The sequence below is a fragment of the Bombina bombina genome, chromosome 1 (assembly GCF_027579735.1).
Source record: "Bombina bombina isolate aBomBom1 chromosome 1, aBomBom1.pri, whole genome shotgun sequence".
Classification (NCBI taxonomy): domain Eukaryota; kingdom Metazoa; phylum Chordata; class Amphibia; order Anura; family Bombinatoridae; genus Bombina; species Bombina bombina.
In genome coordinates, this window is record NC_069499.1 from 935938218 (window position 1) to 935952881 (window position 14664).

General features: G+C 39.9%; 1 protein-coding gene across 1 annotated transcript in view; it reads right to left on the reverse strand.

Moving 5' to 3' along the window:
• Positions 1–8847: 8847 nt before the first annotated feature.
• The window catches only part of HELZ2 (helicase with zinc finger 2), a 463733-nt gene continuing 457916 nt past the window's right edge, over positions 8848–14664 (reverse strand). Inside the window, exon 19 of the mRNA XM_053715946.1 lies at positions 8848–9245. Coding sequence (XP_053571921.1) covers positions 9115–9245 — 131 coding nt within the window. The 3' untranslated portion in view covers positions 8848–9114. The remainder of the gene's footprint in view (positions 9246–14664) is intronic.

The window sequence follows — 14664 nt, forward strand, 5'->3', positions numbered from 1 at the left end:
GAATGCAGAATCTCGCAGGGAACAGCAAATGTGACAGAGAGCCCTCTGCAAAGATAACAACAATTGAATTAAAACAAATAGAAACATCTTTTTCCAGTTTAATAAGTGGATTGTGTATTTTGAAACAAACTCTCCATCTGGCAAGACAAAACAGCACGGCCTGAATGTGGAAACATGCTCAAAGTGATTGTGAATCCTAGCGTTTGTGGAACGCTAGGATTTACAATTGGAACAAATAAAGGGGACTTTCATTCATGAAATTAAGTGTTCACTGCACTGAGCTGCTCAAGCAGCCCACGGTAGATTGCTTTTTGCTGTTAGCTATTGGCTAAGAGGTGGAAACGCCTCTCAGCAAAACAGCGTTCTGCCATGGGCTGCCTGAGCAGCTTAGTGCGGTGAACGCTTCCAACAAATAAAGGAGCTTTCAGCATCAAGTATTTTATACTTCATGAATGAAAGTCCCCTTTATTTGTTCCAATTGTAAATCCTAGCGTTTCACAAACGCTAGGATTTACAAACACTTTAATGGTTACAATTTAAACTTTGTTTTTACAAATGAGATTGTATGTAGAAATACAATGTTTTCCAGTGAAAGTTAAAAAAATAATTTTCCAATTTAGGGCTAGATTACAAGTGGCGTAACTGTTGCTTGCAAAGATCAGGGGCTTATCGTGGCTCTTTGCGCGCGTCGGAAGTACCGCACATATTACAAGTTGAAAGTAAACGCGTTAGCACAAGCACAATTAAATTTAACACGTGTCAGGTTAGCGCAACCTCAGAGCTCTGGTTAACTGTTACGTGGGACTAAAAAGTTGCACAAAACATCAAAAAAAGGCTGCAAAGGGCTTTAACATAGAGATACATACATATACATGTCTAAATATGCATATGTATGTGTATATATGTTTATTTGTGTGTACATATGTATTAATGTATTTATATGTGTATATATGTATTTACAGACATATATACACATATAAACACACAAATACATATGTATACATATATATAAGTGCATTGGAGCCCTTTACAATCAAGTAGCTGGAAACATGTAAAATCATATTTATGCAATATTCATGTTTAATAAAGTGTCTAACTGTATTTACTGCAAATATTTCACATTCCAGTGTTCTTAACATAAGACAATATGTTCTAAGTATTTATAAATAGATATTCCTATATATATATATATATGTATATATCTATACCTATATATATATAGATATATACAGTATATATATATATATATATATATATATATATAGGTAAATATATATATTGTACCAAAGTACAATCAGATATATATATAAATATATATTTATGCATAAATAGAACATATTCTTCTATGTGAAGAACATTGGAATGTGAAATATTAATATTTCATGTCGGGTTAGCGCACTTGAGAAAACATGATCAGGTTTGCGCAACTTGTTGGGTGTTAGGCTTTTTCCACTTTTCGTACTCCACTGAAGGGGGGGGGAATACATTAATGCGGTCCCCATATTCTATCTTTGGTGCATCGGGTTAGCATGCGAGCAAAAACATTTTACCTTGAACTTGTAATATGCACCTTACCCGACGCATGCAAAAAGTGTAAGTTGAGCGTAATTAACGCATGAGTGAGAGTGCAAACTGCCGCTTTACTCATAATCTAGCCCTTAATTTACCTAAGGCTAAGAAATAAAAAATCCAGTACTGTTTGCAACTACACAAGATTCACAACACTAATAAAACACAAATAATGAACAACTGACGTGGCTATGTTTAATACACCTGGAACACAACCATACGGTTAAAAACATACAACATCTAAGATACAGTATACACAGATTCCTAATCCTAAACATGTTTTTTCACACATTTGTACATCACAAATAAAATATATGAATATACATTATGTATACATTTTGTATATTAAAATATATACTTTAAATCTATCACTCAAAAATCTTCCTTTATAGGAATATTTTAATGCAATAATAAAATGTTCTAGTTCACAAGACGCTACAGTTTAAAGACTTGTAGATTGCACAACATCTCTACTTTCCTATGCAAGTCATTATAATGGAGCAATATTGCTAAATTTGTAGAAGCTCCATTTTAGTGTCTCACATAGGAAAATGGAGATGTTGCGCAATCTACAAGTCTTCAAACTGTGGCGTCTCCTTATGGGAGCAACTTGGAGATTTTAGAAGGTTTTTTGTTGGCCTTTAAAGTATGTTGCATAGCAACACTACCACATGTGCTGCAAAAGGAGCAGATAGCTTCAGATTACCTTTACCTGAGAATAGTTAAAGGGACAGTCCAGTCAAAATTAAACTTTCATGATTCAGATAGGGCATGCCATTTTTTAAAAAAAACTTTCCAATTCACTTTTATCGTGAAATATACGTTGTTCTCTTGGTATTCTTTGTTGAAAACTAAACCTAAGTAGGCTCATATGCTAATTTCTAAGCCCTTGAAGTCGCCTTTTATCTCAGTGCTTTTTGACAATTTTTAACAGCTAGACAGAGTCAGTTCATGTGTGTCATATAGATATGTGCTCACTCCCCTGGAGTCAGCACTGATTTGCTAAAATGCAAGTCTGTCAAAAGAACTGAAATAAGGGGGCAGCCTGCAGAGGCTTAGATACAAGGTAATCAACAGAGGTAAAAACAGAATTTATGTTTACCTGATAAATTACTTTCTCCAACGGTGTGTCCGGTCCACGGCGTCATCCTTACTTGTGGGATATTCTCTTCCCCAACAGGAAATGGCAAAGAGCCCAGCAAAGCTGGTCACATGATCCCTCCTAGGCTCCGCCTACCCCAGTCATTCGACCGACGTTAAGGAGGAATATTTGCATAGGAGAAACCATATGGTACCGTGGTGACTGTAGTTAAAGAAAATAAATTATCAGACCTGATTAAAAAAACCAGGGCGGGCCGTGGACCGGACACACCGTTGGAGAAAGTAATTTATCAGGTAAACATAAATTCTGTTTTCTCCAACATAGGTGTGTCCGGTCCACGGCGTCATCCTTACTTGTGGGAACCAATACCAAAGCTTTAGGACACGGATGAAGGGAGGGAGCAAATCAGGTCACCTAAATGGAAGGCACCACGGCTTGCAAAACCTTTCTCCCAAAAATAGCCTCAGAAGAAGCAAAAGTATCAAACTTGTAAAATTTGGTAAAAGTGTGCAGTGAAGACCAAGTCGCTGCCCTACATATCTGATCAACAGAAGCCTCGTTCTTGAAGGCCCATGTGGAAGCCACAGCCCTAGTGGAATGAGCTGTGATTCTTTCGGGAGGCTGCCGTCCGGCAGTCTCGTAAGCCAATCTGATGATGCTTTTAATCCAAAAAGAGAGAGAGGTAGAAGTTGCTTTTTGACCTCTCCTTTTACCAGAATAAACAACAAACAAGGAAGATGTTTGTCTAAAATCCTTTGTAGCGTCTAAATAGAATTTTAGAGCGCGAACAACATCCAAATTGTGCAACAAACGTTCCTTCTTTGAAACTGGTTTCGGACACAGAGAAGGTACGATAATCTCCTGGTTAATGTTTTTGTTAGAAACAACTTTTGGAAGAAAACCAGGTTTAGTACGTAAAACCACCTTATCTGCATGGAACACCAGATAAGGAGGAGAACACTGCAGAGCAGATAATTCTGAAACTCTTCTAGCAGAAGAAATTGCAACTAAAAACAAAACTTTCCAAGATAATAACTTAATATCAACGGAATGCAAGGGTTCAAACGGAACCCCCTGAAGAACTGAAAGAACTAAATTGAGACTCCAAGGAGGAGTCAAAGGTTTGTAAACAGGCTTAATTCTAACCAGAGCCTGAACAAAGGCTTGAACATCTGGCACAGCGGCCAGCTTTTTGTGAAGTAACACAGACAAGGCAGAAATCTGTCCCTTCAGGGAACTTGCAGATAATCCTTTTTCCGATCCTTCTTGAAGGAAGGATAGAATCCTAGGAATCTTAACCTTGTCCCAAGGGAATCCTTTAGATTCACACCAACAGATATATTTTTTCCAAATTTTGTGGTAAATCTTTCTAGTTACAGGCTTTCTGGCCTGAACAAGAGTATCGATAACAGAATCTGAGAATCCTCGCTTCGATAAGATCAAGCGTTCAATCTCCAAGCAGTCAGCTGGAGTGAAACCAGATTCGGATGTTCGAACGGACCCTGAACAAGAAGGTCTCGTCTCAAAGGTAGCTTCCAAGGAGGAGCCGATGACATATTCACCAGATCTGCGTACCAAGTCCTGCGTGGCCACGCAGGAGCTATCAAGATCACCGACGCCCTCTCCTGATTGATCCTGGCTACCAGCCTGGGGATGAGAGGAAACGGCAGGAACACATAAGCTAGTTTGAAGGTCCAAGGTGCTACTAGTGCATCCACTAGAGCCGCCTTGGGATCCCTGGATCTGGACCCGTAGCAAGGAACTTTGAAGTTCTGACGAGAGGCCATCAGATCCATGTCTGGAATGCCCCACAGCTGAGTGACTTGGGCAAAGATTTCCGGATGGAGTTCCCACTCCCCCGGATGCAATGTCTGACGACTCAGAAAATCCGCTTCCCAATTTTCCACTCCTGGGATGTGGATAGCAGACAGGTGGCAGGAGTGAGACTCCGCCCATAGAATGATTTTGGTCACTTCTTCCATCGCCAGGGAACTCCTTGTTCCCCCCTGATGGTTGATGTACGCAACAGTTGTCATGTTGTCTGATTGAAACCGTATGAACTTGGCCCTCGCAAGCTGAGGCCAAGCCTTGAGAGCATTGAATATCGCTCTCAGTTCCAGAATATTTATCGGTAGAAGAGATTCTTCCCGAGACCAAAGACCCTGAGCTTTCAGGGATCCCCAGACCGCGCCCCAGCCCATCAGACTGGCGTCGGTCGTGACAATGACCCACTCTGGTCTGCGGAATGTCATCCCTCGTGACAGGTTGTCCAGGGACAGCCACCAACGGAGTGAGTCTCTGGTCCTCTGATTTACTTGTATCTTCGGAGACAAGTCTGTATAGTCCCCATTCCACTGACTGAGCATGCACAGTTGTAATGGTCTTAGATGAATGCGTGCAAAAGGAACTATGTCCATTGCCGCTACCATCAACCCGATCACTTCCATGCACTGAGCTATGGAAGGAAGAGGAACGGAATGGAGTATCCGACAAGAGTCTAGAAGTTTTGTTTTTCTGGCCTCTGTCAGAAAAATCCTCATTTCTAAGGAGTCTATTATTGTTCCCAAGAAGGGAACCCTTGTTGACGGAGATAGAGAACTCTTTTCCACGTTCACTTTCCATCCGTGAGATCTGAGAAAGGCCAGGACAATGTCCGTGTGAGCCTTTGCTTGAGGAAGGGACGACGCTTGAATCAGAATGTCGTCCAAGTAAGGTACTACAGCAATGCCCCTTGGTCTTAGCACAGCTAGAAGGGACCCTAGTACCTTTGTGAAAATCCTTGGAGCAGTGGCTAATCCGAAAGGAAGCGCCACGAACTGGTAATGTTTGTCCAGGAATGCGAACCTCAGGAACCGATGATGTTCCTTGTGGATAGGAATATGTAGATACGCATCCTTTAAATCCACCGTGGTCATGAATTGACCTTCCTGGATGGAAGGAAGAATAGTTCGAATGGTTTCCATCTTGAACGATGGAACCTTGAGAAACTTGTTTAAGATCTTGAGATCTAAGATTGGTCTGAACGTTCCCTCTTTTTTGGGAACTATAAACAGATTGGAGTAGAACCCCATCCCTTGTTCTCTTAATGGAACGGGATGAATCACTCCCATTTTTAACAGGTCTTCTACACAATGTAAGAATGCCTGTCTTTTTATGTGGTCTGAAGACAACTGAGACCTGTGGAACCTCCCCCTTGGGGGAAGTCCCTTGAATTCCAGAAGATAACCTTGGGAGACTATTTCTAGCGCCCAAGGATCCAGAACATCTCTTGCCCAAGCCTGAGCGAAGAGAGAGAGTCTGCCCCCCACCAGATCCGGTCCCGGATCGGGGGCCAACATTTCATGCTGTCTTGGTAGCAGTGGCAGGTTTCTTGGCCTGCTTTCCCTTGTTCCAGCCTTGCATTGGTCTCCAAGCTGGCTTGGCTTGAGAAGTATTACCCTCTTGCTTAGAGGACGTAGCACTTTGGGCTGGTCCGTTTCTACGAAAGGGACGAAAATTAGGTTTATTTTTTGCCTTGAAAGGCCGATCCTGAGGAAGGGCGTGGCCCTTACCCCCAGTGATATCCGAGATAATCTCTTTCAAGTCAGGGCCAAACAGCGTTTTCCCCTTGAAAGGAATGTTAAGTAGCTTGTTCTTGGAAGACGCATCAGCCGACCAAGATTTCAACCAAAGCGCTCTGCGCGCCACAATAGCAAACCCAGAATTCTTAGCCGCTAACCTAGCCAATTGCAAAGTGGCGTCTAGGGTGAAAGAATTAGCCAATTTGAGAGCATTGATTCTGTCCATAATCTCCTCATAAGGAGGAGAATCACTGTCGACCGCCTTTATCAGCTCATCGAACCAGAAACATGCGGCTGTAGCGACAGGGACAATGCATGAAATTGGTTGTAGAAGGTAACCCTGCTGAACAAACATCTTTTTAAGCAAACCTTCTAATTTTTTATCCATAGGATCTTTGAAAGCACAACTATCCTCTATGGGTATAGTGGTGCGTTTGTTTAAAGTGGAAACCGCTCCCTCGACCTTGGGGACTGTCTGCCATAAGTCCTTTCTGGGGTCGACCATAGGAAACAATTTTTTAAATATGGGGGGAGGGACGAAAGGAATACCGGGCCTTTCCCATTCTTTATTAACAATGTCCGCCACCCGCTTGGGTATAGGAAAAGCTTCTGGGAGCCCCGGCACCTCTAGGAACTTGTCCATTTTACATAGTTTCTCTGGGATGACCAACTTGTCACAATCATCCAGAGTGGATAATACCTCCTTAAGCAGAATGCGGAGATGTTCCAACTTAAATTTAAATGCAATCACATCAGGTTCAGCTTGTTGAGAAATGTTCCCTGAATCAGTAATTTCTCCCTCAGACAAAACCTCCCTGGCCCCATCAGACTGAGTTAGGGGCCCTTCAGAAATATTAATATCAGCGTCGTCATGCTCTTCAGTATCTAAAACAGAGCAGTCGCGCTTACGCTGATAAGTGTTCATTTTGGCTAAAATGTTTTTGACAGAATTATCCATTACAGCCGTTAATTGTTGCATAGTAAGGAGTATTGGCGCGCTAGATGTACTAGGGGCCTCCTGAGTGGGCAAGACTCGTGTAGACGAAGGAGGGAATGATGCAGTACCATGCTTACTCCCCTCACTTGAGGAATCATCTTGGGCATCATTGTCATTGTCACATAAATCACATTTATTTAAATGAATAGGAATTCTGGCTTCCCCACATTCAGAACACAGTCTATCTGGTAGTTCAGACATGTTAAACAGGCATAAACTTGATAACAAGTACAAAAAACGTTTTAAAATAAAACCGTTACTGTCACTTTAAATTTTAAACTGAACACACTTTATTACTGCAAATGCGAAAAAACATGAAGGAATTGTTCAAAATTTACCAAATTTTCACCACAGTGTCTTAAAGCCTTAAAAGTATTGCACACCAAATTTGGAAGCTTTAACCCTTAAAATAACGGAACCGGAGCCGTTTTGAACTTTAACCCCTTTACAGTCCCTGGTATCTGCTTTGCTGAGACCCAACCAAGCCCCAAGGGGAATACGATACCAAATGACGCCTTCAGAAAGTCTTTTCTAAGTATCAGAGCTCCTCTCACATGCGACTGCATGCCATGCCTCTCAAAAACAAGTGCGCAACACCGGCGCGAAAATGAGGCTCTGCCTATGCTTTGGGAAAGCCCCTAAAGAATAAGGTGTCTACAACAGTGCCTGCCGATATTATTATATCAAAATACCCAGATAAAATGATTCCTCAAGGCTAAATATGTGTTAATAATCAATCGATTTAGCCCAAAAAAAGTCTACAGTCTTAATAAGCCCTTTTTGAAGCCCTTATTTACAATCGTAATAAACATGGCTTACCGGATCCCAGAGGGAAAATGACAGCTTCCAGCATTACATCGTCTTGTTAGAATGTGTCATACCTCAAGCAGCAAGAGACTGCTCACTGTTCCCCCAACTGAAGTTAATTGCTCTCAACAGTCCTGTGTGGAACAGCCATGGATTTTAGTGACGGTTGCTAAAATCATTTTCCTCATACAAACAGAAATCTTCATCTCTTTTCTGTTTCTGAGTAAATAGTACATACCAGCACTATTTCAAAATAACAAACTCTTGATTGAATAATAAAAACTACAGTTAAACACTAAAAAACTCGAAGCCATCTCCGTGGAGATGTTGCCTGTACAACGGCAAAGAGAATGACTGGGGTAGGCGGAGCCTAGGAGGGATCATGTGACCAGCTTTGCTGGGCTCTTTGCCATTTCCTGTTGGGGAAGAGAATATCCCACAAGTAAGGATGACGCCGTGGACCGGACACACCTATGTTGGAGAAAAGTATATTAATATAAACGTGTTGGTTATTCAAAACTAGGGAATGGGTAATAAAGGGATTATCTATCTTTTTAAACAAGAAACATTTTCACGTAGACTGTCCCTTTAATGATAAACACATATTTTTTTAAATACATATTACTACATCATGATTTTATATTACCCTGTATTGATCCATATTTCATTATTAATCATTTTATTAAATATTTGAAATGCTTGTTAATGTTAACTTATAAATATATTTTTGTATGTCCCAAATGTATTTTATTTAAATGTAACCACATAGCTGCCAATGAGCATCTATGCAATGACAAAAACATGTTACAGCATTTTCTTATTGCATTAGAATTTATTTTTTAATGGTCATTTAAAATCATCTAGAAAAAAGTTAATTGATAAAAATGTCAATTTTTAAGAGGCCACTTGATCCATATTACAAGATGTTACAAAAAGTATTTACACCTTACAGATGTATGACTGGAGCACCTAATACTTAGTTTTTCATAGGTTCTGCAGCTAATACAAGACACTTCCCTGAGGAGCTGATATTTGAACAGTTAAGGCAGAGGTAGGGAAGTTGTGGAATGTAGTAGATTCTATGGCTGATCGCGTGTCCTTCTATATGTGGCTACTTCAATGCGGGTTGAGTGGACTATGGCATGTCTCTTGCTATAGTGATCTAGAAGCCTTCTCCAGAGCGCACAGCATTTAAGGAGATTAGAGTTTCCTGAAAAATAAGAAAAGAAAAAAAATCACAGTAAAACACAGACCATCACCAAATGAAGGAACAATAGATTTTACTTAGTGACTTAGGGACATTAAACCCAAAATTTGTATTTCATGATTCAGATAGAGAATCCAATTCTAAACAACATTCCAATTTACGTCTATGATCTAATTTGCTTCATCCTTTAGATATCCTTTATTGAAGAAATAGCAATGCACATGGGTGAGCCAATCACACAAGGCATCTATGTGCAGCCACCAATCAGCAGCTACTGAACCTATCTAGATATGCTTTTAAACAAAGGATATCAAGAGAATGAAACAAATTAGATAACTGAAGTAAATTAGAAAGTTGTTTAAAATTGCATGCTCTTTCTAAATCACAAAAGAAAACATTTGGGTTTCATGTCCCTTTAATAGCACGTTGAGATATTTTTTATGATAAGACATTAGTAAACAGAGTGGTAAAGAGGCACAGAGACCCCAATAACGTGTCTCTACAACACAGACCCACACCTAGTAAGCAAATAAAATACAGTTCCATCCTGAGTAACAATTTGGGGTGTTTCTAAGCTCCAAAAATGTCTGGGATTGAGCCCAGGGAAAAAAGCAACATCTTCCAACCAGTTCCTCAGAAGGTGGCAGTTGGGTAAAGGATCTATAATATCATGCAACTGACAAGCTTTTTTTTAACCTATATATAAAAACATAAAGCTGCAGGTTTGCTAATATTAAAATGACATGCTGTAACAAATGGCCATTTAATATATAGTATACTGCATGGTTTTTTCTCCCTGTATAGCAAATTATAATAATACAGTGGCACTGTCTACTCTATTTTGAGAGAGAAAGTGAGTTTGTATGTGAATGTGTGTGTGTATATATATAATGTGCATTTTTGGATCAAATCTTTCCATCTTTATGAAATTAGATAGATAGATAGGATAGATAGTAAAATGGTAGATAGATAGGTAGGTAGGCAGATAGATGGACAATATGCATTTTTAGATAATGGAATTAGATAGATAGATAGATAGATAGATAGATAGATAGATAGATAGACTGTATCTAAATTTCATGACTGTGAATACTTTTTCATTATAGGTTTTGGTAAAATTACAAAATAAAACTGTTCATAAAAACTAACTTTTTTGTATAATGAGCCAAACAGAGCAGGGAGAGTAAGACTTTTTGAAAACCATACAATGTAAAAGAATACATCGTAACCCGCATGGCGCAAACAGGTCCAGTCTCATGTACTCTAGTATACTACTCTCTTTGCTGCTTAACCTGCTTCCAAGTTTTGTTTATTCTCTGGACAAGGCTGTATCTGTAATGTCTGGCAGACCCTGCACAGTAGCCCAGAGTTGCTAGGGGGGGGGAATTAGGGAGGTAAAATAAAGAGGAGGGAACATCAGCCCTAAAGGGTCACAGCAACTGAAAAGACGGAGGCAAAAACTGTCAATGGCACCTTTGTCCTTACAGCATAAATACATTTCATACAACTTAGACACACATATGAAATAAAATATGTATTATATTATTCAGAGATTTTACAATATGTGCAACTACAAATAACAGCCTGCACTCTGCAGAAGTACATAGAAGGAGTAGGTGATGCAATACTAACTGGTCCTGCTGGGAAGGATACAGCCGGACCAGCCCTTCAGCAGTGAGGGTCTGCATGAGGAATGCTGCTAGAGCTCTGTAAAGCTAATAGCACTGCAGCAGCAGAGGGCAGAGCTGGGAGGACTTCTGAGAGAGAGCGCCCTGCTGCTGGAGGGTAAGGGAACTGCTCCACTCACTTTTGCTATAGGTCTGCCACTCAAGCAAAAAATAAAACAGCACAATTCCCCCCTGGATGCCCATGTCTCAAGGTAAAAACCTCATAATATGGAAGCTGAGCTTTATTAAATGGAGTACTATAAAATAAATACCCCACAGTAAGTAGCACAACAATATATTGCCTAGATTTAATAAAACTTGCTATATCTTGATGAAAATACTTGATCCAACTTCATCACTCGAAAAATCGTGAAATTCAAAGATATTTGTCCTTTGTCAGATGTCCTTTGTGAGTAGCAAGATGAGGACCATTGATATCAATGGTGCTGCTTCTATCTTACATGTTAACTTGCAGCCTCATAGAATCACTTCCACTGCTTCACCAAAATGTGTTAAAAACATTACAAAAATAATCCTCATTAACATAGTCCAGTCTAACATATTCACAAAAGAGAACTAGAAAATAGTTAACAAAAAAACAAGACAACTTCTTCATCTTTGAGATAGCAAGACAACCGTGTCTTTCTAAATCTTGCATGCTTAGTCGCGGTTTACGTTAAAAATTCCAACTATTTTGGGGTGTGTCCAGGCAGTGACTCTGACCGGTGGTAACTCTCTAGAGCTCCAGGAGAAAAAGTGTTAATCCGCCGATTATCATTATAACTCTACAGCATCTATCAATATTACGACTGGCATCGTAATCGTAATTGTCACTGTACATAGATACTTCTATCAGCCTAAACTGCTGTAGACGGATATGGAGAACTAAGGCCTGTAGCGGCGGCCTCTACACAAGTAGCACCCCCCCCCCCCTTCGGGTCACTGGGGTATCTAGCCAGAACTGGAACACATCCAGTAATTAAGATAGCATAATAGATTCTCTCAAGCTTGTACTACCTACAAATACAGTCATAAACTGCCGATCAGCACGACATACAAAAGTTGCGACACTGAACCTGCCTACAACCATGTGGATCGACAATCTCTCCGATAACTTGGACTTTCACTTTACAAACATAGAAGCCATATTTCAAGCACTGATAGATAAACTGCCCTCAGAGCAAGACATACAAATCCTGATTGACAAACTCACTCCTGCAAGATTTACTGAACCGCTCATGCAAAATTGGAAGGAGAGAAAACCAGATGTGGCATCACAGAATACAGTGAACTCCCTATCTGATACTGTGCAGGACGGAGAGAACAAGCCATAAAACACCACCACGAAACCAATAATCAAACCAATATCCAAAGAAAGCGAGCGCAATATAAAGGAAGACTATTATGCAATCTGCCTCTCTTATACTTCAAAAGCAGAGTTGAGGGGAAGCACTGCCAAATACCCTAAAATGGCGCAGATAAAAGTGTCACACAACCTCCTGAATAGTACCTCGCATGATACCTCAGCATCTATCCCTGACGGCAAGCGAGGCACATCTTCTTTCACAGCATTGCCCTCAGAGCCTGACGGACTGACACGCTGGCAACTGACAGAGCAAAACTCTAAATCAGTGTGGCCGCTTTGGAAACTTGGGGGGGGGGGACTCCCGTGCGGCTGCGGACTTGGACACACCATGCCTCCTAATAAACAGCATTGATCCGGAAAGCAAATTAAGGACTCTTAATATATCATCAGACCCAGAAGGGAGATCTCTTTTTGCAGACACTGGGCCTTGGTTCTATTCTCAAGTAAACAGAGTGGATGAAAAACGTGCTTATAATGAACTATAAACCTCAAACCTTAGTTCAAAGAATATTAATGGACTCATTGAGATGTTATATACCATGTAATCTGTGTGAAAAAAGTTTAAACCCAAAAGGCATTTGGTTAATAAATCCCTAGTATAGGAATATATATCTTAATAGCAACTACCAATATTTCAGGCTCACATATACGGCTTTGACAGCTAAAGTCTCTTTACATAAATCAGATGTTAAATATTCACCTTGCTCCCTGCCCTGTGGCTGGCGTCCGAAGCCACATAGAGGATAGACCACGACACCAAGACTATAACGCACCAACACACCCCTAAGGGCATAGAAAGCTGTCTGAACCCTTAAGAATTTTGCATGAATAGTGAGCTCTTATATCCAAACACCTATAACACCTCAATATAACCTAGGGATAAATTTCTAGAACGTCTTGATTTGTGGGTTGTTGAGCATCAAGCTCCACATAGCATTGTATAAAAGAAATAGTGTAATCTTCAAAGATTGGTTGTCACTATATATAAGTTTATAGCAGTTTATTTAGAAATATTAGTATGTTGGCATAGAGTTATTTTAGTAAGATGGCTGTGCATTTGATTCTGGCTACTGCATCTGCTTTCTCAAAGAGAAGAGAGAGTACAATCATTATTTTTACTCACTAGCTAAGTTTAATAAGCAAACAGGGTGCAATTTTTCCTTTTTTTTGTTTTACTTATGTTTAATTATCTTTAATTTCCCACTTATCTAAAACAACCCTGTTATAACTGCAGTGCAGGTCCAAGAGTGGCCTGGACTGAAACGTAAGCGCGAGGGTAAAAATGAGGACAAATGTAATCAAGCCTTCTTATGGTTATGAAGTATGAAGTTAATGTGAATATTTGATGTAACACTTGCTTTGTACATCTCCTTTTTTGTCCTTAACAAAAATTAAATAAGAAAATAAAAAAAATTCAAACCATATCTCTAGAACGCCCTCCTAAAACACTTCGGAATAATTACGGTCAATCCCTATTTAAATCAAGACAAATGTTGTTCTATTCAGTCACATAACTTATGTATTGGGTCATTAAGCACAACTAAAGATGTTAACTGCAGAAATGCCCATCGGCAAATAGCTAGAAAAGATTAAGTGAGCCTCAATGAATTTAGAATATGATCTTACCTTAATGACCAGGCCTTTTTAAGCAGCCTTACGAGCCCCTGAGTTAGATCTGCATATCATGCCCTGCAGGGCCATGCTGGATCAATCAGAATGACTGAGGCTTTATCTTATCTGATCTGAGTGATAATTCAGGATACACAAACAAATGGAGGTATATATATATATATATATATATATATATATATATATATATAGAGGTATATATGTAAGCTAGGTGAAAAGACCACGGAAACACTAGAACATCTATCAATTCCGCTCTCAGATCCCTCGATCTGGCTCAGTATCTGGGAAGTTTGAAGGTGAAATGAGAAACCATAAGGTTTATTTCTAGAAGACTCCTTCTGATCTATCTGATCAAAAATCTTCTGATTGAGAGGCCACTCCCCTGGATGAAAAGACTGCCGACTGAGATAGACCACTTCCCAATTGATGACATCCGGATAGTGGATCACTGACATAAAACGAAATATAAGCCAGTGTGATGCACAAATATACTCACAAAAGTCACTTTGTTATGTAAAGTACGGTATATATTGAGGATCTCTTTGTGAGTACCGTACTTTACATAATAAAGTGACTTTCAGTGTTAACAGAGTCACGCTATGTTTGTTTTGTTCTAACTTTCCCTACATGGACATCTGACTGTGCATCGTTACTCTACGGAATGGATCCTTGACAACACAGATACCTCATATCAATTGAGGTTTCCTTTGTGAGTATATTTGTGCATCACACTGGCTTATATTGCACCCCAACAGGATTA